Raw genomic sequence first — 24,496 nt, forward strand, 5'->3', positions numbered from 1 at the left:
AGTCGAGGCGAAAAAAAGGGCGGCCTGTAATTTGGGAGCTCTCGGCAACGGCCTATCGCGCGAGCAGGATATCCGTCCGGGCTCGGGGGCGGGGCCGGGAGTTCGTCAGAGGGAAAGGAGAGAGGGGGGGGGGACAGCCCGAAAACATCTGCGCGCCTCCACTTGTTTTCGGGGGGCCAAAAGATTTGGGCCGAGCGTGAAGGCTGAACGAAGGCAAGCCTTTTCTTCTTCTCCTTCTTCCTTTTCTTTTGTGCGCGCGTGTCGAGCGAGAGTTGGGAGAACGTCGGCTCGTGCGCGCGCGTGCGGGATGCCCCCGCCGGTGCTCCCGGCGCCGCTCTGGCGGACGCGCCTCTGACGATCCGGGAGCCCGAGAGCCCGAGGGCCGAAGAGCCGGCGACGGCGGCGGCGGCGGGCGGAGCCATGACCCGTTCCACGTCCCAAGCGCTGCTGGCGGGCTTCCTGTTCAGGCTGCTGCTGCCGCTCAGCCTCACCGCAGGTCGGCCTTCTTTTCTCCCCCCCCCCCCCAGCTCGCCCCTTGAATCCCAACTAACATTTCATGACAAACTCCTCGATAATTCCGCCGCCGTCTTTGACATTTCAAACGTCTTTTTTATTGGGGGGGGGGCATTATCAAGTTCTTTCAGGCCAAATGGATTTCCTTCGCGTTTCCTTCCCGCGAGCTTGCAAAGAGACGATCGGTGGCATCTATTGCCTCCTTGACGCCAACTGAACGGGGGGGGGGGGGGGGGGGGATTTTTTGAAAAGTGCTCCGGGTTGTCCGCACGGACTTATGGTCGACCTTTGAACGGAGCGGCCGCGCTTACTGGAAATCCGCATTGAACCCGCGGCTGTCGATTCGGCCCCTATCGGGTTCCAGTCGGGACACATTTAACAAAAGCGTGAAAACAAAAACACCGGGAGGCTAAAATGGACTCTAATCGTCAACACGGCCCCAGGTTCCTCCCTAAGGTCATTCTTAAACGCTTGCCTTGCAAACGGAATTTCTTTGATGGCATTAGGGACCCGTACCACCATTGACAACCCGCAGGGGCTTGCGGAGGGAGGAGGGAATGAATGAAACGCACTTGTGCTTTTTGCCGCCGGCGCGACCGTGACAAAGCGGCCGCCCGGCTCTTCTAGGACGAGGAGGGAACAGAAAGTTAGGTGCCGCTTCAACGCTTGAGGAGTCGGCCGATATTACTAATTCTTGTGACCCGCGCTCCTCAAATAACGACAATTTGAAAATATACAGAAAATACGGGCTGTTTACAAGGCAGGGCTCTCCTTCGAAACGACTGAAAAGTTGTTACTCTTCCCCATTGCGATTTCTACTTGTCCAGGGAACGAACAACCCAGGGAGAGCGGCGGACGCCAGTTGGGCTGCCGGCGCCGGTACCGTCACCTTGAAATAGGGCCGGGTATAGGAAAACCAAACCAAACAACTATTTCCATCCCCGTATTGAAAAACGAGACATTTTTCGCAACAGACGCCGCAGACAGAATACCCCCGAGCAAACGGGTGACGACGATTCGGTCCGTCTACTATCGCGGTGCATCGCCGGAGAAAAAAGTCAACGCGGACGTTTGCAAAGGTCTGACTCGAAAGGTACGAAAAAAAAAGCCTCAAGCGCACGCCATGCGAAGCCGTTTCCCGTTGGGACGCTGAGATGAGAGGATGTGGACAAGGTCAAGTCGCGCCGATGTTCACAACGCGTATCCCGACCGTTTGCGCTAGCCGGGGAAAGCAAAGCAAAGTATGACCGGCGCGCCGGAGGCCGAGGCCCAAAGGACTAGCCGGCGGGAGCCCGTTGACCCGCGCCGCCCACCGACGGCCGAAGCGTCCGAAGACGGAGCGTCCGTCGGAGGAGCCGGCCCGCCCTTAGCGGCTTTCCGAACGAACGGCCGACCCGGCGCCGGCCGAGCCCGCCTCTCACGCAAAAGGGCGCGCGTTAGCGCGTCTCACGCCGAGGGCGAAGCAGCCGGCGGCCTTTTAGCGCCTCACATTCCAAAGCGAGGGGGAGGTGCGGCGAGCTCTGAGTCAACACACGCACACACAAGCAGATGTTGTTACCTGGGAAAGTGGAAGGGGGGGGGGGGGGGTGCAAAACAAGGCCGGGCTGTCTTCCCCGGCGTTCCCTCGGGCCGACTTTGTCCCCGCGAAAAAACGTTTGCCGTTTGTGTGCCGACAGGCGCCCTGCTGCGTTTCAACGGCATGTCGCTGGCCTACGTCCTCCTGCTGCTCCTGCTGCCCCTGCTGCCGGGACCCGACCCCGCCTCCCTCCGCGCAGGTACCGCCGGCCTCACGCCGCACCCCGCGGGCCGAGGCTCCCGAAAGGGGCCCCGCTCGGCTCCCCCGCGCGGCTCCCGTGTCGATCCGACCTTTGAGAGCCCGCGGTCCTCGGCGTATTCCGACCCCGGTCCGTTTAGGGATCCACCCAAAGCTCAACTTCGACCCTAACTCTTTGAATGGATTGCGCGGACCTTTCTTCTAAAGCTCCACAATAAATCAATTCGTCGTTTTGCTCCATACTTCAAAAGTGAGCGTAAGTGCCCCTTTAAGACGATACGACAGAAATCAAAGCGGCAAAAGCTAAAGAGGTGACGCCCGATCAGGACGCCCCGATGAAAAGAGAGCAACGCTGGTCCAAATAGGGCTTGCGCACGCCGCGCGCTTACACGTCCGCCCTCCGGGGGAAGCCAAAGAAAAAATCCAAGCCCTACCGCCACCTTGGTCCAGGAGCCCACGGCGAGCCGTCCCAAGTCCGGGCCGGCGGCTAGCTCGTCGGCGGGGCGGGGCGGGGCGGGGCGGGGCGGGGCGGACCTGCATACGAGCAATGTCAAACGGGTCGCGCGGAAGTGCGCGGTTGCCCCGGAACGCACCAAGGCAAGGAAACGCGGCAAAAGTCCCACCTTCGTCCGCGCCGAGATTTTTGCGCCAGACCCCGACTTGACGCCGCACGCACGGGCCGTCGGCGAAGGTGCGTCCGCTGATTCCGAGGCTTCCTGTATAGGGCCGACTGGAAAACTTTATTGCTGTGAACGGAGAAACCGAGGTACTTTGAAACAAAGTTCGGTTGCCTAAGAAATATTGATACACCCGAATATTTTCCACAGCTGGGTCTTTCGATGACTTTTAATGGGCTCCTACGGTTTAGAAGCGGGTTGACACCTTCCTTCTGCAAATTGCCTGATGGGAAGCCCCGCCTCCTGGAGTCTCCTGAAAGACAGGGGCGTTTCATTTCACCGAGGCCTACGGTGAAAGTCACCAGAAATCATCAAATCAGAGTGAGAGCGACCACACCCGCGCAGGCACATCGACGAAAAAATAAAGTACAATAATAAATGGACTGGAAAGGTGGGCGGGGCAAGCCCTTTTCACAGCAGAGTCCCTCATGATGGACCCAAAACGCTGCGGGGCAAGCGAAACGGGAGCTCTTCACCCACCCACGCAAACAAGCGAGGCGCATCAAGACATCAAATATCCAAACGCACACACACGCCCATGACGGCGGCGCCTTCCCGAGGAAGCAAGAAGGGCGGACGCACGCCCGCCCTGGCGTCTGTGTGTGTGTGGGGGGGCTTCCTTTCTGAGGAAAGCAGATCAATACACACTCACGTGGGACACGCGCACACTAACGCAGGGACGCGTCGGCGTCTAGCCGGCAAATGAGTCGCGGCCCGACCACGCGTCCCGGTGAAATTGTCACTCCCGTGATGATGCCAGGGGAAGGCGGGGCCACCCCATTGCACTTGATACCAGCAAACAGAGTCACACAAAGCCATGTTTTTTTGTTGCTGTTGCTTTTTTTTTGCGAGTCAAACCGTTTGACGGTTTCAGCCCCGACGGGTCAAAGGCCAGCCCGACCCACGCTTGTGGCGCGGCCCGCCGTTGACTCTCGGGGTTATTTCGAGGGGGTCAAATGTCACGCCGGCTGCGCTCGGTCCCTTAGGCAACGGCGGTCGCTGCGTGACGGCGGTTTGCGTGTCCAGTGTGCTCTTCCTGCTGCTGCAGACTTTCTTCCAAATCACCGCCGCCACCCTCGCGCCCAACCACAATTGTAAGACGCGCGCGCGCGCGCGCCCGCTCGGCCGGCCCCGGCTCAGTCTCACACACGCCCGCCCGTCTGTCGGCAGGCACCTCCCGGCAGAAGGCGCTGAGTCAGCTGGGCTTAGTCAGGTGAACAAGACCCGCCGGCCCGGTCCCGCGCCTCAATACGCGCCCCCGGTGACCTGACTTGCGCCGCGCTCGCGGGCCGCTCGCGATCACCAGCCTGGCGGGAAGCGACGCGGCGTCGGCCGTGCGACTTCTCCTCCCGGACGCGGGCGTGCTGCTGGCGGGCCTGCTGACGTGGCGGCTGAGCCTGAGGCGGAGCCGGCAAACGCAGGTGGCCGCGCGCGCGCATCGAGCGGGCGGAACCCCGCCGCTCGGCTCCTCTCCTCTCCGTCTGTAATGACGTTATCGCTCGCGTATTGTGGTGTAACTCTGTAAGCCATTTGGAAGCGTAACCTTGTTTCGAGGATCAGGTTTCCGGCCGCTTGCGCCGGCGCTTTGTCACCGTCTCGCCCGGCCCGGCGTGCGCTTTGCCCCGTCAGGAATGGGAGCCCTCGGGCCAGGACGGCGCCGGGAGCGCTGCGGCGGCCCGGTTGGAAGAGGCGCTGGGCAGGAGCGGGAAGACGCTGGCCGCGGCCCTGGCCTCCGGAGGCGGATCGGCGCTCACGCTTTTGCTGGGACTCACGGGTAAGCCAAAAGCCCCTCCGAGTTCGGCCCGCCTCCGCCACTCGCTCGGCCGCGGCCTTACCGAGCGCGGCCCTCTCCGCCCCCTCCCAGGTGTGGTGCTGCCGTCGCTCTCCTCGCTGCCCTACCTGCTGACCTTCCAGGCGCTGTGCACGCGCTGGGCCTGGAGCGGGCTCCCCCCGCCGCTCTTCAGGGGGCTCTCGCTGGCGTCGCTCTCGTACTCGGCCGCCCACTTCCTGCTCGTGTACATCTACCAGCTGCCGTCGCTGCAGGAGGCGTGGCCTCCCGACCGCACCTCCGCCAGGTGACCGAGCAAACCTACGTCTGACACCGCAGGCGTGCGTCAAAAATTCAGGTGCTCGGAGGTGCTTTCTGTTTGTCAAACGCTAACACGGAACCGCAAAGCCGGCGGGAGCGCACATCGCCCGCGCACATCTCCCGCGCACATCGCCCGGCCACCTCCTCTTCTCGTTTGCGATCCTGCCGCCGAACTTCCGAATTTCCGCGCGTACGACAGAGCGACCGTGGCCACGACTGACGGGCGGCTCGCCCGACAGCTTGTTGGGCCTGGTGCCTCTGGTGTCGGCGGACTGCGCGGCCCCCTGGAGAATGCGGGTGAACCCGAAGCTCAGATGGTTTCACTTTGTCAGCCCTCTGACGCTGGTGATGCTCTACCACGCGGTGGCCTTCCTGAGGAGGAATCGGGTGAGTGTCGGAGGGAGCCGAGGGGCCTAGAGACACCGGCCGACACGGGTCGGCAAAGTGTCGCGGGGAAAGAGGATTTAACAAGTTCCGCCCGGGACGAAAGGGATGCGGCGTCGGGAAGGGCGGACGGAGAGGGGGCGCCGCTATTGGCCGAGACGTGATCACCAATGTCGTCGCTCTTCTTCAGCTGCCGGACCGCGACGAAAACGCGGAATCTTTGGACTCCGGCAGAGGCGACGTGATGGCCCGGGCCAAAAGCGACATCGCGGCGGAGAGGCGCCGAGAGCTGTGGCGCAGGGCTCGCGACGGGCGCAACTCCGTCGACGTAGGTTTCCGACCGTGGTCCGCAGCCAGCCGGGCGTGAAATTTGGCCGGGGACCCTTGACTGGCGCGGCCGCCCAAGTGTCTGTGCTGCTTTCAGTCTCTGGATTCTTCCGCCCAGGATAGTTCTTCCGAGGCCTCGGCTCCGCCCGCACGGAGCCCAGCCCCGGAGTTGGACACGCCTCGCCGCTCTTTCGGCCAATCAGGTGAACGCGGGCCCCGATGCCAAGAAAGCCCGGCCTATAACTAACCAGGCGCGTGAAAACAACCGCATTTAACCCTAAACCGAGACGGACGCTCGATTGCCGGGCGGCGCCTTGGCCGCGCCGTTCGCGGCGCCCGACAATCGCGCGAGAACGAGTTTAGGTTTCGACCGGGGCCGAGGAACGGGGAAGTCGGGAATCGGCCACGGCTAACCAAAACTCCCTCGGCAAAAAAATGTCTCGTTGACAAAAACGCTTTGGAAAAGATGAAAACGAAGCCACTGCAAAAATCCCGCTAAGACCAACAGACTATATTCAACGATTAAGTGCGCTTGGGGATTTTTCTCGAACAATAAGGCCGCCAGAACGGTAGTCGCGCTTGCGCCTTCGAGCGCAAAATGGCTCGGGCTCGCGATTTTTCGGTCATAAAAAGCGAGCGCGGCCCTTTCTCAACAAAGGCAAATCTCCTCGCACATGCGCGACAGACTCGGCGGGCGGCCGGGAGGCGGCGTCGCCGGCCTGGGCGGCGTGGGGCTTCCTCCTGAGGCAGAGTTACCTGGGCGCGCTGATGGCCATGATGGCCTGGTCCATCACCTACGTGTCGTGGCTGACCTGCGTGCTGCTGCTGTGGTCCTGCGCGCTGTGGATGACGCGGCGGCGCCGGCGCCACACGCTGGCGTCGGCGCCGTGGCTGGTGGCCTACGGCAACCTGCTGCTCGCGCTGCAGTACGTTTTCAGTTTCGCCGCCGTCCCACAGGTCCCGGGACTCTTCCCCAAAAAGGACGATCCCTGCCAGGAATTGATGTCAAAGGTAAGGGCGCCTCCGCCGGAACCGGGGGACCGCCTGAGGATCGCCGCCCGGAGTGACGCCGCTCTGTCTGCAGCTGGTGTGTCTGCTGACCTTCTGGCTGCTGCTGCGTCAAGCGCGCAGGGAGAAGACAGACGGACAGAAGGAGGGACAGACAGATTTCCGGCTGTCCGCCGTCAGCGTTCGCGGCCAGGGTAAGGGCCGCCCGGCGCCTGCCGCTTCCTCCTGTCTGAGCCCGGCTCTCTGCGGGTCTCGCTTCCCAGACCGGGAAAAGATGGAAGAGCTTTCCTACGAGAGGATTCTTCTGACGAAAGGAGGAGTTCAGATGGATGCTCTGGGTGCAGTGGTCACCAGGATGTTTGTCAAATACTGGATCTACGTGTGCGGCACCATGTTCTTCTTTGTCAGTTTCGAAGGCAGGATGGTCCTGTACAAGGTCATCTACATGGTGATGTTCCTTTGCTGCGTGGCCCTCTACCAGGTAGCGGTCGCTTGTCCTTGCCCTTTGCGAAAAGGAGTTTGCCGTCCTTGACCTTTGCCGGCGCCTCCGCAGTTGAGCTACGAAAAGTGGCGAGCCTGGTTGCGAGGCTTCTGGGTCGCAGTGGTGGTTTACTCCATGTCGGTCCTCTTTCTGGTCTACACCTTCCAGTTCCCTTCGTCCCTCCACACCTGGACCTACTACACTGGACTCAGCACTCACAGGCGGGCGCCCTCCGCCGTCCGGGCCGGTATCCTTTGTGAGTCCCGCTGACCTCTGCCGCCGTTCCGCCCGCCCTTTAGGTTGGAGGATCTGGGTTTGGAGAAGTTCTCGGTCCCGGTCCTCTTCACCAGGATCTTCATCCCCACGGCTTTTCTGCTGGTGCGGCTCGACGAACGCGAGCCGGAGTCGTCCGAAGGTTCACGCGGCTTTCCCTTTTGCAGGTGTGCATTGTTCACCTGCACTATTTCCACAAGCCCTTCCTCCAGCTGACTGACCTCAAAACCGTGGTGGACACGCGCAACAGCACCATCACGAGGTAGAACGCGAGCGATCCAACGGCCCGTCGCGGGCCGGGCGAGGCTTCGCAACCGGCTGCGCGCGAGAAGCTGCGCAAGGACAAGACACTTTGCCCGTCTTCAGGTTGGTCCACTCCGAGGGCAGCCTTGCGGACATGTCGGCGGGAGGGGCTTCTCAGCTCTTTGCGGAGGAGGAGGAGGAGGAGGAAGTGGAAACGGCCTCGGATAAAGACGAGGAGCCTGAGGAAAAATGGCGCCAAGGGGAAGGGGACGAGGACTACCCCCGCACGTTCGAGGACCCCGGCCTGTCGGAGAGCATGGCAGGTAAAAGGGGCGGGCTCGTAGCGGCGCGGCGGCGGGCTGACGGCGGGCTGACGGCGGGCTGACGGCGGGTGCCGCGTCCGCAGCGTTGGTGTCGTGGAAGTTGGTGGTGGACCGTCTCTCCGTTTTGTTCCTGCGCCTCCTACTGTCGCTGCAGCGGCTGCAGCGCCTCCTCTGGTGGCTACTGGAACTTCACATTGTGAAAATCGTCTACTTTTACATGATGTGGATGTCGGTGAAAGAGGTCTGTCGGGAGCGCCGCCGCCGCCGCCGCCGCCAACCGTCTCACCAGTCTGACTCGTTCCCTCCAGGTGTGTGTGTTCAACTTGCTGTTTGTGGCGTGCGTGTGTGTGGGGCTTCCACGTGGCGCCTGGCGCCCTCTGCTGGCGGGCGTGTGCACCGTCTGGACCTGCGCGGTGGCCGTTTGTAAGATGTTGTATCAGCTCAACATCGTCCAGCCCGTCACATCCAACTGCACCATGGTAACGCGTCCGGACGGCCCGTCTGCTGTCTGTCCGTATATGACCCTTTTTTTTTTTTTTTTTTCAAAAGTTGGCAGATAATGCGTTACAGTGACACATCTGCTAAGTCCGCGAGGAAGAATATGTGTCAACTTTTCTGCTGATGATATTCAAAAGAGAAAAAAAATTCACCCGAGCCAAAAAAATGATTTCCTGGCACGCGTCGTTTGAAGTTGCGCTTCGCCGGGAAACGAGCAAAGTCTTTTCGGCGTCCAGTCCGTCGGCTGTCCCGCGTTCCCGCGTTATCGTTCCTCCTTGGGAGGAGCAATCTGAGCCAGCTCGCGGGAACAACCGGCGGGAAGCGCCTTCGCCATCGAGCGTTTTTGGAAAGTCCTCCCGCCGGGCCTTACTCGACTAGTCCCGGATCGTGCGGCAAATACGCTCCAGAGTGAATTTTTGCGTTGAGCTCTTTCGCGTGAGCGCAATCACAGATATGTATGAAATGATTTGGACTTTTTCTGCGCCTTCTGTCTTCAGCCAGTCAACTCCAGCGCCGACGCGTCTACCTCAATTTTGTACGCTGCTCCGATTGACCCCGCCCAGTGGGTGGGGCTTCGCAAATACGATGGCAAACTGTTCGACTACTTGCGGGTGAGACGGCCGCTCGGCGCACCCGCCGGCCGGACGCCGACCTTACGGGAATTTGCCCCGGCAGTACAACCTGATGACGCTGGCGCTCTTGGCCTTCGAAGTGACCGTTTACAGACACCAGGAACTGGACCGCCTGCGCCGCAACCAAGTCTCGCCTCCAACCAGGACTTTGTTCCGCGACATCGGCAGGCATCACCTGGACCAGGACATGCTGAGCTGCGCCAAATACTTCCTCAATTACTTCTTCTACAAGTTTGGTCTGGAGGTGAGCCGGCGCGGGGGCACGCGCGGCCGTCCCTACGCCTGGCGCTGACGCTTGTCCGTCGGCGCGTCAGAGCTGCTTCCTGTTGGCGGTCAACGTGATCGGCCAGCGGATGGACCTGTTCGCCGCGGGCCACGCCTTAGGGCTGGTCTGCATCCTGTGCAGGCGCAGCAGGAAGCGGATGGCCGCAGCCTGGCCAAAGTATTGCTACTTCCTGTCAGCGCTCTTGTGCCTCCAGTATCTTCTGTGCGTCGGCTTCCCGCCCGCAGCCTGCAAAGGTGAAGGTCCGCCGCCGGCGTCCGCCCGCACGCTATCGTCGAGCCACGGCGGCTCGGATCGCGCCGCTCACGACAGTCCGACCCGACGACTGGGAGGGAATGGACGAGAAATGTCCTAGGGAAGCGGGAAATCTAAATGCGGGCTCCCTCCCATCCATCTCAGATTATCCGTGGCGGCCGCCGACATACGACATGGACTCCAACGTAGTGAAATGGCTTTTCCTTCCCGATCACCTGACCCCCCCGAATCCCCTCTTCCTCCTCTGTAAGCCAGACCCTCTTCCACCTCCTTGAAGCATACATTGGTGAACGGGAATAACGGTGCGCGCGTGTGTGCGCGTGAGCGCTCCAGACGACTTCCTCCTCCTCCTGGGCGCCTCGCTGCAGCTTCGGGTGTTCGAGGACGAGCGCGAGGCGGCGGTGCGGGCGCTGGCGGGGGACAACGGCGAGCCGGATGTCCAAGACGGACGCGTCTGGGATCCCGTCGGGATGCTCCAGCTCAACGCCGTCCCGGACTTCACGCTGTGCAGGTGAACGGCAGAGGCTTCTCGTCCGTCCTCGGCCGTCCGGGCTCTCAGACCTTCTGGCCGCCGTGCGCAGGTCTTACCTGGATATGGTGAAGGTCATCATTTTCAGCTACATGTTCTGGTTCGTCCTCACCGTCATCTTCATCACCGGAACCACCAGGTAAGGGAACGGAGGAGATCACGCGTATGTGTTCGCGGGGCAAAGAGCCCAAACCTCTGCGTCTTTTTCCTGACAAAGTCGAAACGAAAAAGGAGATCGAATGGCGCAAAAATCAAAGGAGTCGGCGAGCTAGGAAGGAGCGGGGATAAGCGTATCAAAGGACAAAAAGACGCCACGGCAAGTTCCGAATTGACTTGCCGTTTGTCCGTTCGCGCCTCTCTGGCAGGATCAGCATTTTCTGCATGGGGTACCTGGTGGCCTGTTTCTACTTCCTGCTGGTGGGCGGAGACCTGTTGCTCAAACCCGTCGGCTCCATCCTGCTCTATTGGGACTGCCTGATCGGCTACAACATCTTCGTCATCGCCATGAAGAACGTCCTGTCCGTACGTCCGTGTCCATTCTTAGTCGTCCGACTCACGCTCTCCCGCAAAATCTCCGCAACCGGATGCACGCCCCCAACTTGGAGCGGAACATTCCTGCGGGCTTATAGCTGAAACCTTTGCGTCAACCCAGAAGAGTCCGGTCGCGGAGCCGATCGCCACGAAGTCCGCCGGCGGACGCGTGCGACGGCGCCGGCAAAGCGCACCGACGACGTTCTTTTCCTTTTTTCGACCCGCTGCAGATCTTGGCGTGCGGTTTCATCAAGTCGCTGGTCGTCAACCACTGCTGGCTGGTGCAGCTGTTCAGCCTGGCCTGCACCATCCGAGGATACGCCAAGCGTAAGTGGCCCGTCCGCTCTTCGGCCTCGCCTCCGTTCACTCGGCCGTGGTCTCGGCAGCGGCGCGGCAGAGCAGCAAACAATGCGAACTGCCAAGCGACGAGGCGGGAATCATCTGGGACGGCGTCTGCTTCGGCTTCCTCTTGCTGCAGCGGAGGGTCTTCGCCAGCCGCTACTTCCTGTACGTCGTGCTGGACCTCCGAAACACGCAACTGCTGGCCTCCAGGTGAGAGACGCGCGGGCGCCCGTGCCGGCATGCCCGTGTGACACGTTCGACGCCTCTCGCAGAGGGGCGGAGCTCTTTGAAGCGTCCACCGTCAAAGCTGCGCGAGCCAGACTGGAAGTGGAGAAAATGTCCATGGACCTGCTGAAAAGACAGTAAGGCGAACCCCCCTTATCTCCCGGCGCCTCCAAAGGCCGTGCCGCGACCGGCAGATGCGCCGCGAGCGTCGCCGTGCGCGTCGTCAGTCCAACGTGCCGCTGCTTTTCAGAATGGAGAGAATCAAATGCCGCCAGCAGAAGTTCCGGCGAGGAAAAGACAACGTGCTCAGCTCGACCCCAAGGAGCTCCCGTGGCGACGGTGTGTAAGGCGCTCGTGTTGCCGCCAGAACATTTGGACCTAGCCCCTTGAGTTGCGCTACCGGTTTGGACTTCAGCTCGGGAAAGGCCGAAACGGAGAGCTCCGGGGGATTGGTGGAAGCCCTGGGTCAACCACGCCTCCAGTGAGTCACGCGGGACGCCCCGCCCCCCCCGAGGCCCTCGCTGACTGACCCCGCGCGTCGTGTTCGCAGTGGTGAGGAGCGGAGACTACTTCCTTTTCGAGAGCGACAGCCAGGAAGACGCGGACGACAAAAAGGAGGACGAGAAGGAGGAAGAGGGTCCCGACAAATCTGCCTTTCAGGTGCCTCGGCTTCTGCTTTGATGTCCTTCCTCGATCCTTCTCCTTCTCCTCTCCCGCCCGTGCTATGCGTCTCCCGCTCATTCGGCTTTGGGCTCCTTTGTGGTTGGGCTCGCTTCTCCCCGTCGTGCCGGAGAAGAAGTCGTTTTGTTTATTTCCCTTCGCCGGTAAAGATATAAACGCTTAAACTCTCGTCTTCCCCACGCTCGATGGGCATGGGCCAGTTCGTGTATCACGCCTGGATAACGGACTCCAGAACCGCCCTGCGAGCTCGTCACAGCCAGAAAAGAGCAAAGAAGCGGAAGCCCGAGCAGCAATCGACGCATAGCGGGCAATGCGCAGGAGAGGAGAGCTCAGGTATCGGACTCTCACAAACGGAAGAAACTGAAGGCTTCAAGAATGAAAGCGGGACTCGTCCCTCTAGCGTGCGGGGCTACTGAAGCGATGGAGGACTCGGAGGAGGATGCCGACGAGGACACGGAGGAGGGACCAGGTACTGAGCTTCGTGGGTGTGTGTGTGTGGGTGTGTGTGTGTGGGGGGGGGGGGGGGGCAGTCTGAAGACAAAGACAACGTAACTTGCACAGCTTATTGACTTTTCTGAAGACATTGGACATTTTCCACCGTTCCGAGAAAAACGCATGAAGACTGAGCAAAAAGAGAGATTTGGGAAAAAAAGGAGAAAGGAAACCAAATTGTGACAAATTGTAAGACCCGGCGCTCAAACAAAAATAGGTATTTTGTCTTTGCTTTGGCCTGCAATCGATGGGCTTCAATTTGCGACCTTGCCACACGGCGCAACTGCCGCGGACAGTTTTGAATCAATGCGAAACTGGTGGCCGAGACTCTTCTGGTTCGGATAGTTCAGTTTGTCGATCGGCACCTGCCGTGGCCCAAAAGCGACGGAAAAGGGCCAAACGGGACTGGGCTATGTTCCGTTTGACCCAGAGGAGTTTGACCCTTTTCCAATTTAAGATACAGTGCTGCGTCGAGCTGCCAACATCCTTCGCTTCTGCTGGGTCCTGCTGTCGGCCCTGCTGGACTCGCTGACCGGTTGGCTTTGCGGATTGTGCCGCGAACATGTGGACATCTCGACCGTCCTGCGCATCGAGCGCTGCATGCTGAGCCAACAGGCTAAGCAGGTAGCCGGCGGGGCGGGGCGGGGCGGGGCAGGGCGGGGCGGCCGGGGCGGCGGACCGCTTGCTCTTACGTCTCCAGCTTGTGTTCTCAGGGTCAAGCGCCGTCCAGGGAGGCCATCCACCTCTATTACCGGGAACAGATGATGCGGAGCTCCGAAGAATTGGGAACGGGCTCGGGCAATTCCGAAGAAGAAGGCCAGACGGCAGAAGAAGAGGGCCGGGCGGCAGATACGAACAGCGACGGCAGTCTCGGAGTGGCAAGCGGACCCGCCCTCGCCTCCGGCGCGGAATCCGAAGCTGACGCCTCTATGGCTTTTCCAAGCCAAGACCGCCCGGCGCGCTCTCCGGCTCGCGCCGGCCCGCGGCGGCGGGCCGAACTGACCCGGATGAGGAGAGTGGAGTCATCTCCGTCCTCCTCCTCAGACGAGGAGGATCACAGGTTGGTCCTCTCAAGCTACACAAGGGAACTCGGTCGACTTCGTTTGACGGCCCCGGACGGGCCAGGCCGCCGCTTGACACATTTAGACAAATCTCACGGCGCCCCGGAAAACAAAAAATGAATCCGCGCAGTGACAGACCACAACGGTGGTCCGCTTGTTCTCCGAGCGGAAGAGAGGTCGGCCCGCCGGCCTCTCGGTCCCGAGGTCGGCTTTCCAAATCTTCTCTCCTGCCTTCCGTGCGCCATTCACGTATTCCGCAACTTGCTAGAACGGCGCCGGAGAATCAAAGCAAGGGGTTCACAAGCCTGCCTCTCGCAGGGCAGCCTCCCCCCCGTCCTACAGCCACGCCGTGGGTCTGGACAGCCGAGAACAAGGGAGCTGGCAAGACTTTTGCAAAAGGAGGACGGGCGCAGCGGAGGCAGGGTTAAAGAGGCAGCCCTTACTTCAGGCGGCGGACTACCTTTCTGGGCGCACCTCCTCTTCCTGTTTGTTGACCTCTCGTCCTCAGGAGCTGACAGCCAGTGAGCTTCTGAAAAACAGGTCAGGCCGTCTGCCAAGCCGGACACCGACCCGGCCCGAACCCTGACCCTTTGAGGCCTCTTTTGTGCAGGACTTTTCATAACGTGGAACTAGAGGCATCCGATGACTTCTACGGCAAGCAACCCCAGCTGCTCCAACTGTGCTACGCCGTTTATAACATTCTCGCCGCCAGGTAACATCCGCACCGTCTCTCAAGCAACTAACGATGGGGAACTGGGCAAGGGACCACGCGTGACCTTGACGGTCACAGGTCGCGACTGACTGATGTCCACTGCTCGGCACCAGGTCTGAGACGGTGTGCTACCTGGTCATCGTCCTAAACCACATGGTGTCTGCCAGCTGCCTCACCTTGGTACTTCCTGTTCTGGTCTTTCTGTGGGCAACTCTGTCCGTACCCCGACCCAGTAAGACCTTCTGGATGACGGCCATCATCTATACCGAGGTTGACACCGTTCGCAAATATTCGCATTGAAAACGCGAGGCGCGGGCTTGCTTCGGAACGCCACGCTCTTTTGTAGAGACCCGCTTGAACCACATATAGAAGCGCGGTTTGCTTCTGCAATGACGTGGGCTCATTCCGGTCTTCCTCCTTTTCTTCTTCTGTCCTTGTGCCCCACTCATCTGATGATGATAACTGTCTCCTTCAGGTCACCATCGTCATCAAGTACTTTTTCCAGTTTGGGTTCTTTCCCTTCAACCAGAAACTGGAGGTGGACCGCTCAAAACCCTTCCACCCGCCCAACATCCTGGGAGTGGAGAAGAAGGAAGGCTATGTTCTGTACGACCTGCTGCAACTGCTTGCTCTATTTTACCACCGAGCCATACTGAAGGTAAACACTCGATGACGCACGAAATATGAATAAGAAACAAAAAACAACGACTCCCACGTGTTTTGGGGTTCTTTTTTCTGCAGTGCCACGGACTCTGGGACCAGAACATCTCCACTGAGCCTAAACATAATGACGATGAACAGGCGAGAGCTAGTCAAGGTTCTACCCCCACCGACGTAGTGTACTGGAGCGGCGGGCGGAGGCAGGCCCGCTCCGGCGCCGCCCTGCTGTGTTCTCCTACAGGTGAAGCCCAACGCAGCTGAAAAAAAGCACACGTCAAGACGCAGGGGGCAAAAATGGAGGATTTTTTTCCCTTGGCTGGAACAGAGGCCCCAGATGTTGGTCTCGTCGCTTTTATTAGCTTCGAATTTCATTCTGCTCTATTGCCAGGCAGTCTGAGCTCCATAGAAGAGCCGAGCAAGTTGGCCCTGCTGCTGGAGAAACTTGGGCGACTTTCTGTCCGGAGCAAGCGATACTGCCTTCGCAAGTACGCTTGAGCAGCGCCGGAAGCTAGTTGACTGTGGTGGCTCCAGTTCTGATGCCGCTGACATTCGCCAAACCCTTTTTCTCAGGTGCAAGTCTCTGTACACGCCAGTCCGTCAGTTCTTCCAAGCTCTGGTCCGACCGGAATACAGCGCCGTGACGGACGTTTACGTCCTCATGTTCCTGGCAGACACCGTCGACTTCATCGTCATCGTCTTCGGCTTCTGGGCCTTCGGGGTAGACCCGGGCATCTCGTGAGCACGCGCCGCCGACACGAGACCGCATCACCGTTCGGTTTCGGTTCTCATTTCGCAGAAACACTCGGCGGCGGCCGACATCACTTCCTCCCTTTCGGAGGACCAGGTTCCCGAAGCCTTCCTGGTCATGGTTCTGATCCAGTTTGGTACGTGTACCCGCCCAAACCATTGAACCGGCGCGTAGCGATCCGACCGTCCCCTCGCGTGTCTGCAGGCACCATGGTGATAGACCGGGCTCTGTATTTAAGGAAGACGGTGCTGGGAAAGTTGGTCTTTCAGGTCATTTTGGTGTTGGGCATCCACTTCTGGATGTTCTTCATCCTGCCGACCGTCACCGAGAGGTGAACGATCACCTCTGAATGATCATCAAAGGTCTTTCGTTTCCTCTCGGCCGACGAGAGGCTCCCGCGCCGGCGGCTCTGACGCAGAAACTGACTTGTGTGTCCAGGCGCTTCAATCACAACTTGGTGGCTCAACTGTGGTATTTCGTCAAATGCATTTACTTCGGCTTGTCAGCCTACCAGATTCGCTCGGGTTATCCGACGCGTGTTCTCGGAAACTTCCTGACCAAGAGCTACAACTACCTCAACCTGTTCCTGTTCCAGGGGTAACGTGTCACCGCCGCTGTGCGCCGGTCGACTGAATGTTAGAGCGCCAGTTCATTCGCTTCCCGCTGCAGTTTTCGCCTGGTTCCCTTCCTGACTGAGCTGCGGGCTGTGATGGACTGGGTGTGGACCGACACCACCTTGTCTCTGTCCTCTTGGATCTGTGTGGAGGATGTCTATGCCCACTGCTTCGTCCTCAAGTGCTGGAGAGAGTCTGAGAAGGTCCGGACTCAGCTCAAAGTCAAACCCGATAGACTGCAGAGTTCTAAACCCCTCCCCGCTCTCTGTTCTCCAGCGGTACCCCCAGCCTCGCGGTCAGAAGAAGAAACGGGTGGTCAAGTACGGAATGGGAGGCTTGATCGTTCTGCTGCTGATCTGCATCGTGTGGTTTCCCCTACTCTTCATGTCGCTCGTCAAGTCTGTGGCCGGCGTGGTGAATCAGCCACTGGACGTCTCCCTCACCATCACCCTGGGAGGCTTCCAGGTAAGAACGCGAGGGCAAAAGGTCTCAGGGCTAACGCCCAAGCTTATTATTTCTTGACCCCAACAGCCCATTTTCACAATGAGCGCACAGCAGAATCAGCTGAAAGACGTGTCGGAGGAGGACTTCAAAACCTTCGTGAACTCCTACAGCTACACCCCGGTAAAACCGCTTCCCCGGTCACATTCTCGCTCTCTTTTCCCGTTTCCCGCAAAGCCGTACCAGCCCCGGTATTGTTCTCCCCCTCCCTCTCACAGAGCGCTTTGCAGTTTCTCGAAGCGTACGGTCACGAAGACGTGACTGTGGCCCAGCTGCAGGGTAGCAGTAACTCTCTGTGGACCATCAGTCCGCCAAGTAGGCGATACCTGAGCCAGGTGCTCAACCTGGACCACTTTCCGCTGACCTTGTCCTGGACAGTTCAGAGGTTACGTCTATTCCCTCGATAAAGAATCGGCCTCCATCGGGCGCAAGGCATCCGCCTCACGCGCCCCTCCTTGTTTTCCTCCCGACGAGCAGGAACTTAAGTCTTGGGGCGAAGGCCGAACTTGCCTCGGGCAAACACGTGTCCTACCTGAATGATCAGACGCGTTTGGAACTGATCCGGCTGCTGAACGGTACCAGAACGCTTCCTGTGTGAGTGGGGTTTTTGGCAGGCACGCACACTTTTGGTCACCGTTTGACGGACCGTCGAGTCCGCCGGCAGCAGCGGGAGCTAACCCGAGCTTTGTCTGTTTCAGCCTGATCCGCGCCGTGTTTCCATCTTTCTTACGGGCTCCAAGCGACTCCAACGCCAAACCCGTCGAACAGCTCTACGCAGGTGTCTAACCTTGCTCACCGACGAATGCGCCTCCATCTAGCGCTGCAATTTGTGGTTTCCGCGGTGCGGGAATTCAAAACGCCCTTCTTCCGCAACTTTTTCTTACCGCGCTCGATGAAGAATCGACCGATATCGTTCATCCGCGAATAAAAATACACGTTCATTTGATATGGTGAAAGTGAGCTGGAATGGCAAGGGTCCCGCACAAACCAGAGCCAGAGCGCCAGTGTTCCGAGCCCTCCGTCCGCTCCCGGTAAACAAATCCCGCCGCTTACTTTTAGCCATCGGGTCATCTCATAACATACATGAACAATCATGGCGCAAAGACGAACATGCTGAAATCAACTCGCTGTGGTTGCTAAAGCGCAGGAGGGCAGAGCACTGACACGTTCAAAACTTCAGCAACAATCAGGGTGACTTCCCGTTACGGCTTCCTCTTAAATTTAGGATGACACGCGACATTGTGCCTCCGCCAAGTGGCCGAAAGCGCAATCACACCCTTGTGAATGCCGCATGATCGCTGCGCATGCCGCATTTACAGTGACCCTTCGTTAGTTGGGTCCACATTCACCGAGAACAACGAGGGATCGTTGCACCGTACGTCGGCAAACTGGGCAGCGGCTGGGGGGGCGGGGCTCAACCTCGTTTTCTTTCTCTTTCGACCAGATGGCCGCTACAAGGACATTTTGCTGTCCCTGGAGCGGACGGCCAACGAGAGCCGAGAGGTCCGGGAGTGGTGGATCGTCGACCAGCCGGTTTCCGGCCTTGTGCGCTTGGGAGGCGGAGCTTCAACGGGCGGCAGGAGAGAGGCGGGCCTTCAAATCTTCATCTTCAGCGATAAAGTCAGCCCGCCCAGTCTGGGTTTCTTGGCGGGATACGGGTAACCGAGATGAGTGGCCACGGAGTGCGCGGGTGCGACGCCGGTGCAATTGCTACCTTCTGCTTGCGTCCCGCAGCATCATGGGATTGTACGCCTCCGTGGTCTTGGTCATTGGCAAGTTCGTGCGAGAATTTTTCAGCGGAATCAGTCACTCCATCATGTTCGAGGAGCTCCCCTGCGTGGACCGCATCCTCAAACTGTGCACCGACATCTTCCTGGTACGACCCGCTCTCTTTGTCCGTCCGCGCGCCGGGGATGGCTTTTGAAGCCGAGCCCAGCACCGGCGGCACTTGGAAGCCGCGGTCCGGTCGGGAGGAAACGCAGCGGCGCAAAGACGAGAAACGGGCGCGCGTGGCCGAACGCGACCCAAAGGCTAAACCCCGCCCCAAAACAACCCTGGCGCTAAACCCCGGCGCCCCATCTTGCAAGCAGAACTGCAAAGAAGACGGCGGAGGGCCCCCCGATTTGCCCGCGCCCCGGGCTGACGAGGGAGCGCCGGCCTTCCGCCTCGGCCCGCGGGCTTTCCGCGCTCGCGTCGGATCAGAAGGCCGGGCTTTCCCGCCGAGGGCACCTCGTTGGCGCCGCAGCTTCTGATGGCCGCTTGCGTTTCAGGTGCGCGAGACGGGGGAGCTGGAGCTGGAGGAGGAGCTTTACGCCAAGCTCATCTTCTTGTACCGCTCGCCGGAGACGCTGATCAAATGGACCAGACGCTGAGCCGCCGCCGCCGCAGAGCGCTTAAGCCCGGGCGGCCACGTCGGTTGGTTCCAAGTGCCCCCGCGTGTCCTTGGGAACCCGAGCGGCCTGAGTACGTTAATAAATGCCCGGAGGAGTCCCATTCCCGGTCCGGTTTGTCAACAGGGCTCGTCACAAAGGCAACTTTTGGCGTGAAGGCAACTTTACTTTCAGGAGCGGATCTCAAGCAGGGAGGCGGACGGAAGCATATGCACGCTGCCGTTATCTCCGCGCTTAGCTCTAGCGCTGAGGTCGCGCCGCGGGAGCCGGTCGTTACTTGGGAGTCCGTCGGCAAATTTCTCCGGAGGTGCCGCTGTTTCCCTGAGCTCGCGCCTTTTAAATCTAGCAACATAGCGTGCGCCAAATGGAAATGGCGCTTTTTAGCATATTACAAAAGACCAAAAGAATAAACCCTGATGACTTTCTCATAAAAAACGAGAGGCTGAATAGTAGGCGCTACACCGCAGGCTAGCTCGTGCTAACCTTCATCCGTTTTTGTCACTTGGCCACAGAGGTGGGCGGAAAGCACAAAGCCAGGCAGTCCGGCTTTAGTCGCAGGTGCTCGGCCTTAACCGGCAGTCCGATGAGCTCGTTCGACTGCAGCCAAAATGTGGCAGCAAATGTACTTTCTGCAGTTAGCAAGGCGCTAACTCCAGCCAAGCGCTCAACGGGAAAGGCCGCGCGTCGGCGTTCCGCTCGGCCGACGGCTTCTCGTATTCTCGCTGTGCGTCCCCCTCGCATTTCCTGTCCGCGTCTTGCGACGGGCTCTTCGCCTCGGCCCCCGACCGAGTCTCGGGAGCGTCCTCCGACGGCTCCGATGGTCGGCCGTCGTCCGCACCGCTCGACCGCTTGTCATCTTCCGGCGCGCGAGTACGCTCCCGGTCACCCGACGGCTCCCCGCGCTTCTCGTCTTCACCCACGCGGCCCGATTCGCATTCCTCGTGCTTGAACATCAAGATGCAGTTGTAAATCTTGAGGGCGGGGCCCAATTTGATGGACATGATTCGGACGATGTCCCGCTGAGTGAGCAGAAGGAAGGCCTTGCCGTCGATTTGCTGGGCAGAGCCAGAGACCGATCAGAGCGCGGCCGAGACGGGGGACGGCCGACGGGTCGCTCTTCTCACCTCGTCGCCGAACAGCTGAGCCAGGCCCTCGCAACCGGGCAGCGAAGCCACCAACGCACACACCTGAGAGGCACGCGAGCGCAATCTCAGGCCGCGCGCACACGCACGAGGAGACGGGCGCTTCGAAAGGGACCTGCTGCACGCTCCAGCGGCGGACGGCGTCGGCGTGCGCTCTGGTGACCCCCGGCAGGAGCTTGCGGTGTCGCTCCCAGCGGAGCGAGGGGTCGCCGGCAGGCGGGGCCGACGCGCCGCTCAAGAAGACGGAGCCGTGAAGCAGCTCTGGAAAAAGTTGGCAACGGTGAGAGGACGGCTTTCGCTCAAGGTGCCGCGCGGCCGGCGGGCCGGACCTGGCGCCCAGGTTTGAAAGCCGCACTCCTCGTGCGGCGCCGGCGGAAAGCGGGACGTCCCGAGCGGCCTGCCGGCGGAGGCGTTAGTCTTACGAGGCGCGAGGTGATCGCGGCGCCAAGGCGGCTGACCTGTCGACCGCTCTTCTTCGTTTCGCCGGCGGAGGTTCTCCGGGCTCGGTCTCGGGCGGGACGCTCCCCCTGGCGGAACGGCGCGACAAGTCGGTCCCTCCGTCGACCGGCAGCAAAACGCGGCCGACGAGGAAGCTGAAAATTACCCGAACGACCGGACGCCGGGGCCGCGCGCGGCGCCTCCGCCCAGCCTGTCGGGAAGCAGCGGCTCCTTGCGCATATTCATGTCCGAGTAGGGGCATCCAAAAGCGCTGAAACGCAAATGCGACCGCTGGCTGTCAAACGGGTGACTTGTTCTGAGGCCGGCGGCCATCAGCGGCTATCGCGCACCGACGGCGTCGCCGGGCTGACCTTCCCCGTTCGACAAATCTGTCGAGACACCCCCGGCCGGCCGAGAGGGAGGACGGCGCACGGAGTACAGATAGCCCGCGGCGTTCAAACCGTTTAAACGCGCGGAAGGTTTGGAGCTCGCGCTTTGACCGCGACGAGAAGCAAGAAGGCGTGGAGGAGGCGAAAGCGGGAGGAGACCAGAGGGCCTATACCTGTGGTGGCCCGCGTATTTGGGTCCTTTGATGTGCCCTATGCCTCGACAGCCCCATGTGGGACACGTCCCCTGAGAGCCGGCGGGCCGGCCGGACCGCTCTGCGCACACGCGGGAACGCGTCATCGGGCGCGCAGGGACGACGGGACGGCGGCGGGCGGGACCGACCTGGCGGCGGCTCCAGCGGATGACCCGTCCGCTGGCACCAGCCTACGGGATGGAGGTCGGCCGAGTCGGCGTCGCACCACACGTCAAAGTGGTGAGACCAGCCGTCGTAGCGCACCTGCGCACAGGCCCGTTACCGGCGGGCGGGCGGACGGCCCGGCCGTCGGCCCGGCCGTCGGCTCGGCGACGCTACCTTGACCCTGTGGTCGTCGGCGGCCGTTATCGTGGCCACGCGAACGAGCGCGGGGTTCCTCTGATCCACCGCCTCCAGTCTTTGGTCGATCTGGAAAGCCCGCCGAGCCCTCTGACGGCACAGGCGGGCGGCGGTCACCTTGGGCCGGCCCTCGGGCCCCCGGCGGCCTTCCCCTTACCGGAGCGAAGGCAGATCGGGGAGCCGCTTCCAGATCGCTCCCTCGCAGGTATTCCTCCCAGCTGAAATGCTCGGGGTCGGGGTGAGCTGAGGGCGAGGCGGGACGGCTTAGTATCCGTCCTTCCCGCGAGCCTCGGCGCGGCCGTACCGTGCGGCGGCGTCAGAGCTCGTCCGTGTTCTCGGCACCAGCCGACGGGATGAATCAAAGGGCTGCCGCTGTCGCACCTGAGTCGACCGGCGCACAGAGTCCGCAAAGCCGGCGCTCCGAAGCGGCCGGCGGGGACCTTACCAGTAGTCGTACGAGTTGTCCCAATTGTCGAAATGAACCAGGATGCGATCGTCCACGACGTCGGCCACCGACGCCACGCAAACCAGGCCCGGGTTTTTTTTATCCACCGCCTCCAGCTTCATGCCCGGCCGAAAGCCGCGCGACTGGCCGCAAAAAACAGAGCGGTTCGTGCGAGCGGGCGGCCCGACGGCCGGTCGGCGCGGTCATACTGACGGCCGCGCGGCAGGCGAAAAGGCCGGCGGGCGCTGCCCGAGCCCCGGTGGACTCCAGATACCGCGACCAATCAAAATCCCTCTCGCGGAAGCCTTGACGAGAACGTCGGAGAGAGGTCGCGCGGACGGTCGGGCGCGGGCCGTTCAAGGGGCGGAGCTATCGCTTCACCTTTGGGCGGGTGGAGCCCGCGCCCGTCGCCCCGACACCAGCCCGCCGGTCGGATGTCGGCCGAGTCGGCGTTGAGCCAGAAGTCGTGGCGCTCCGAGTAGCCGTCGAAGTGCAGGCGCAGGCGACAGCCCGTCACCTGTCGGTCGGCGGGCGTCGTTAGCGCTCGCCCGAAACCCTCCGACGTGTGCTCGGCCCCTCTCGAGGCGGCGCGCGGTACCTCGGCGACCGTCACGACGCAGAACATGCCGGGATGCCGCGGGTCGATTCCCTCCAGCTTCATCCCCACGCGAAAAGCACTTCTCTTGGCGGGGAATCCCTGAGACTGACGCGGCGGTGCGCCGGCGTCACCCTCGGCGCTACGGGCCCGCGCGGCGGCGCGCCTTACCTGCGTGAAGAGCGTCAGAGGAGCGGCTTGGGCGTTCTGCTGCTTCAGATAGTGTTGCCATGACCACAGGCGCCTCCTCCCGCTCACTAAAACGCACGGCACCATACTTGTTTCAGTGCGTGCGTGCGTGCGTGGGAGGGAGGGAACGAGGACTTGCCTGGAGCGCTGCAAGATTTGTTCTTCATCCTTGGCGCGCACACACATACGCTTTCATGAGCAAAGCAATCATGGCTTTGGGTGCGACAAACTCGAAACAACAAAAGTATTCGCCCGACGGCAGGCAGATGACCGTCTACGGAAGTTTGCGTTTGCCGCGTCCTCACTAAAACGTGCATCTTTCCTGCACGCTTCCCGTCGTCGGACCGGCCAATGCACTTCCGCCACATTTACCGAGCGGAAAAAGCAAGGCGTGCAGTTGGGCGAGCCGAGCCAGCCGAGCGAGCGAGCGAGCGGCAAGGCAGGACGGCCGCCGCCGGCGGGCTCCGCAACAAAGACGGAAATTCCGGCCGGCTCAAGTCAAGTCATTGGCGTTCGACGGGAGCTTTGCGTGAGCGCTAACTTCGCGAATGACAAACAACTAGTTCGAGCCCGAGCCGAGTCCCCCAACGCCGCCCGGAGACGGGGGGGGGGGCAGAGGACACCTACCGTTGCCCGAGATCCGTCGCGGAAAGTGGCTGGGTTTCCCTCGAACAACGCGGAAAGGCTGCGCTGGATGCCGACTGCGCGTGCGCCGCGCAGAACGCGAGCAACCTCGGGCCGGGAGAGGGGGGTGTCCTGCCACTCTTCCACTCCAAATGTCGTGTGTCCCCCCCGCTGCGAATCGAACGAACTCCCATAAAACTAAGCACCGTGCGGGCGGTATTGCCTTCACGCTATGGCGGTACTTAAGGGGGTACAGGGGAGATTCGAAAGAAGCAAACATGCAAAAAACCCTAAAAAGCGATCGCTGAATGAATTGAGAAAAAGGTAAGCTCAACAAACGTTGTGTTCAATGTCATTATTGTCCTAGAATGGCTCGAGCCAACCTCTCCTCGCCAGTCAAGTTGATTATTTCGAGAACACGATGACCCCGAAAGAGGACCGTGTCAGTCAAACGGGAAGGGCAAGAAATATTAATAATTCAGTTCATGATTTATTTTTGTGAAGAGATTGTTACTGTGATCCCAAAACAGGACGATTTCTTTTGAATATTGTTATGCGGTATAGCAAATATTTTGTCGGGCTCCCTTGAAAAAGAGGTTTAACAAAGTTAAATAATAAAAAAATGGGAACAAGGATTTATAATTATTTCTTTTGAGGACAGTCTATTTATGTTGATTTTTTTATTAATAATGTAGTTAATGATTTATTTTTGTGAGCAGATGTCTGTGTAACCCCAAAATAGGATGCTTTTATGCGAGTATATTTTTCTGTGGGTGGACAAAGCTTTTCTGTTATGAGAACAAGAATGACACTTTTTGTTGATGATTGTTTTTGGTGGAAAAAAAAAAGTGTTAATAACGACGTTATTTCTTTTTGA

General features: G+C 60.3%; 2 protein-coding genes across 6 annotated transcripts; one reads left to right on the top strand and one right to left on the bottom strand.

Moving 5' to 3' along the window:
* The first annotated feature begins 134 nt into the window (after positions 1-134).
* On the top strand, positions 135-19,349 carry LOC148408231 (piezo-type mechanosensitive ion channel component 2-like). Of its 2 annotated transcripts, XM_088401793.1 has the most exons (55): positions 135-496; positions 2,190-2,288; positions 3,951-4,058; positions 4,135-4,177; positions 4,271-4,385; positions 4,594-4,738; positions 4,829-5,039; positions 5,293-5,440; positions 5,628-5,765; positions 5,883-5,967; positions 6,450-6,775; positions 6,849-6,966; positions 7,036-7,253; positions 7,326-7,474; positions 7,553-7,631; positions 7,694-7,788; positions 7,893-8,092; positions 8,176-8,333; positions 8,401-8,571; positions 9,088-9,201; positions 9,266-9,466; positions 9,537-9,741; positions 9,905-10,006; positions 10,094-10,271; positions 10,342-10,428; positions 10,655-10,811; positions 11,051-11,147; positions 11,207-11,372; positions 11,435-11,524; positions 11,638-11,726; positions 11,803-11,868; positions 11,938-12,047; positions 12,269-12,401; positions 12,469-12,537; positions 13,018-13,184; positions 13,274-13,620; positions 13,940-14,161; positions 14,232-14,333; positions 14,447-14,603; positions 14,809-14,991; positions 15,075-15,234; positions 15,382-15,478; positions 15,564-15,711; positions 15,790-15,877; positions 15,946-16,072; positions 16,180-16,338; positions 16,411-16,558; positions 16,632-16,820; positions 16,887-16,979; positions 17,075-17,241; positions 17,334-17,450; positions 17,555-17,634; positions 18,301-18,514; positions 18,591-18,732; positions 19,127-19,349. In XM_088401793.1, exons 1-55 carry the CDS (start codon positions 421-423, stop codon positions 19,226-19,228), a joined length of 7,755 nt encoding a protein of 2,584 aa, XP_088257919.1. In that variant the 5' UTR covers positions 135-420; the 3' UTR covers positions 19,229-19,349. The 2 variants fall into 2 exon arrangements, with proteins under 2 accessions (XP_088257919.1, XP_088257918.1); XM_088401792.1 differs by having other exon boundaries at positions 6,849-7,253.
* Positions 19,350-19,653: 304 nt separating this feature from the next.
* l3mbtl4 (L3MBTL histone methyl-lysine binding protein 4) lies at positions 19,654-23,684 on the bottom strand. 4 transcript variants are annotated; one of them, XM_088401800.1, is made up of 18 exons: positions 23,623-23,684; positions 23,135-23,163; positions 22,978-23,063; positions 22,810-22,914; positions 22,593-22,728; positions 22,425-22,516; positions 22,212-22,354; positions 22,071-22,147; positions 21,924-22,009; positions 21,746-21,856; positions 21,556-21,670; positions 21,389-21,488; positions 20,993-21,097; positions 20,847-20,915; positions 20,718-20,785; positions 20,504-20,649; positions 20,371-20,433; positions 19,654-20,301 (listed from the first exon to the last, which is right to left on the bottom strand). In XM_088401800.1, the coding sequence occupies exons 2-18, from the start codon at positions 23,160-23,162 to the stop codon at positions 19,882-19,884; spliced, it is 1,950 nt and encodes a 649-aa protein (XP_088257926.1). In that variant the 5' UTR covers position 23,163; positions 23,623-23,684; the 3' UTR covers positions 19,654-19,881. The 4 variants fall into 4 exon arrangements, with proteins under 4 accessions (XP_088257926.1, XP_088257924.1, XP_088257923.1 ...); XM_088401798.1 differs by lacking the exon at positions 23,623-23,684 and having other exon boundaries at positions 22,810-22,908; positions 23,135-23,590; XM_088401797.1 differs by lacking the exon at positions 23,623-23,684 and having other exon boundaries at positions 23,135-23,590.
* Positions 23,685-24,496: the final 812 nt, after the last annotated feature.

Source organism: Hippichthys cyanospilos, chromosome 19 (assembly GCF_059441005.1).
Source record: "Hippichthys cyanospilos isolate Australia breed blue-spotted pipefish chromosome 19, RoL_Hcya_1.0, whole genome shotgun sequence".
Taxonomy (NCBI): Eukaryota; Metazoa; Chordata; class Actinopteri; order Syngnathiformes; family Syngnathidae; genus Hippichthys; species Hippichthys cyanospilos.